The sequence below is a fragment of the Galeopterus variegatus genome, unplaced genomic scaffold (assembly GCF_000696425.1).
Source record: "Galeopterus variegatus unplaced genomic scaffold, G_variegatus-3.0.2 Scaffold4047, whole genome shotgun sequence".
Classification (NCBI taxonomy): Eukaryota; Metazoa; Chordata; class Mammalia; order Dermoptera; family Cynocephalidae; genus Galeopterus; species Galeopterus variegatus.
Genome location: NW_007730158.1, coordinates 115066 through 117671, shown reverse-complemented (window position 1 = coordinate 117671; position 2606 = coordinate 115066). Strand labels below are relative to the sequence as shown.

Genomic DNA, 2606 nt, shown 5'->3' with positions numbered 1-2606 from the left:
GAGATTCACACAAAAATCATGAATTCTTATATAAATACAACATATAATGACTTCTATGAAAAAGTGACACAATTAAGGATAAGCAACAAAATCAAATTAATTTTAAAAGTTAAACTACATTTAAAAGGCTGAAGTACAATTTAACCCAGTTTGTCAAGTAAAATATTTATGGCACTGCCATTCTATTTGGTTATTGTGGAATATGGGGCTGCCATATTGAATTCTCACCTATAGAATAATCATGCATCAAAATTATCCTTTTGAGGAACTTCTCTTAAAATTCTATTTTAGGAGATGGTGTTGACATCTATCATTCTTTCCTTTTAAACTACTGCTGCATATTTAGAAGTCTGTACTTATTTTCTCAACGTAAAATAGTCGATAGGTGTGATTTAACTTCCAATTAGTTACTGATTTATCCTTCCTTGAAAATAAAGACTAAACACCCACATACATAACACTTATACGTGTGTACACACACATTAAACATGATGGAATTACCTTTTTTTTGTGTGATTTAACTTCCAATTAGTTACTGATTTATCCTTCCTTGAAAATAAAGACTAAACACACACATACATAACACTTATACGTGTGTACACACACATTAAACATGATGGAATTACCTTTTTTTCCTATTGAAAGACAATCAAATGTATGTAGTCAAGAAAAAGAGAAAACACCCTTACTAATACAGAAATTGGTGCCAAATCTCTGAGAAAAATTATTCAGTATACATTTAAAGGATAAATAACTATACAGTGATATTTTGGTTAATAACAATGATAAAGCAAAGCGTTTTCGGGTTTTTTTAAAGTCAGAAAACTCTCACCATCAGAAGGTGGGCATAGTCCACAAAGAATATTCATCAGTGTACTCTTTCCTGTTCCACTGTGGCCAAGTAATGCAGTAATCTGACCTTCATATATGTCAAATGACAAATCTAGATTGGGGGAAAAAACTCAGTTGTAATTTTTATTTCTGCTCAGCTATGCAGTATAATTCATATTATTAGAGCTAAATTGAAGTACGGAAATAAATCTAAAGACATATTTAAAATTACCAGCATATTTTATGGCAGGTAAAATAGCTTCTTTATTATAGTCAATGGTCAATGGTATAAACAGTAAGAAAAATAAGAAAAATAAACTTTATTTGTTCATACAGTCATATTTGAGGGTACACAAAATATTTGGGGGTTTTCTGTGTACCAACTTTTGTAAATTTCCAAGAGAATTAAATAAGAATTCGGTCCCAAGGTTATTTATAGGCATGTTAAATACACTGCTAAAAACCTTGAAATTAACCAATGATACAGTTATAGCTAAGTGAATTCTTGAAAGGTTAAATTTTGTGAAGAAATATCACTGGATGGATGTGTAAATGACTGAAGGAATTTTGTGAAGAAATATCACTGGATGGATGTGTAAATGACTGAAGGAAGACAGGATAGGTATCTGAAATGATAAAGCAGAAAGGCATTAGTCAAGAAACTAGGCTAAGAAGGCTAAAATATTAAACAATAAGGAAAAAGTATTACATCCCAAGGCCAGTAGTCCAAGTTAAAAGGAAGAAAAACAGCAAGCAAGCATACATAGAATCTCATATGTACAGCTGAGGATGCAAGAAGAAACCCAAGGCAAGTCCATGAATATAATAATCTCAAAGGAGCAAAAAGTGACACATTGGTAAAACTGCCCACACCTCCATATACAAAAGTTTGAATTGACACGGCTTAGTAAAGTATCCTTTTGAGGCATAATAAGTTACTTCACAGAAAATTAAAAGCAAAGTCAGACTGATGCTATGTTTACACATAAATAAACTCAAATGTGTTCTATAATCTGGACACATTTAAGGTTCATTTTCTGATATTTTCTTTGTATAAGAAATGAGGAAGAGCAATACATCAATAAAGTGTCATGACATAGGTGACAAATCCTGGGATATCATGGCATATACTGAGTTAGGAAGAAGGATATCCATGAGCTACTCAAAGAAAAGGCATAACTACCATGTTTAAAGGATTAAGTATTTCTCTTTTGGAAGATCCCATCCTCTAACTCTTGGTCAGTGTAGTGGTTTTAAAGTTATTTCTCCAGCCCCATAACACCAAAAACAAAAGTTAGAATCTGTCATCCTAAATATAGCCAACCATGCCTTTTGACCCAATAACTTTGTAACTCAGAAAACACCCTGATTCTCCTTCTCGCTAAAGGTAATGATCAGGGATGCTTTCCCCCTAGATATTATTGGGCTTTAAATAACAAAGATACTCTGAACTCCCACTTAGCTTCCATTCCTGCCTATGACTAACAACCAAGAATGGCAATAGACATTCTAGAATTTCTCTGTTGCTTTAAGTCTACCTGTTAGATGAATTGATCAACTTCTCCCTTTGCTATCAACTGAGAAAAGTAATCATATCACATGTGGGTCTTATATTAAAGTAAGTGCCCAGCAGCTGTTTTGTGAGACAGTATTTCACCTATATACTGATCCACATAAAAAAATTGCTTACAGTCACTGAAGCCAGCCATTAAAAATTCAAAAACCATCTCAAAAGGTAAGCATCATCCTCCGACTTTACTTATCTATGCTTTCTA

The 2606-nt window shown here is 32.8% G+C and overlaps 1 protein-coding gene across 1 annotated transcript in view; it reads right to left on the bottom strand.

The window, feature by feature from the left end:
* The window catches only part of ABCA5 (ATP-binding cassette, sub-family A (ABC1), member 5), a 76587-nt gene that overhangs the window by 44620 nt on the left and 29361 nt on the right, over positions 1-2606 (bottom strand). Inside the window, exon 11 of the mRNA XM_008586617.1 lies at positions 833-943. Coding sequence (XP_008584839.1) covers positions 833-943 — 111 coding nt within the window. The remainder of the gene's footprint in view (positions 1-832; positions 944-2606) is intronic.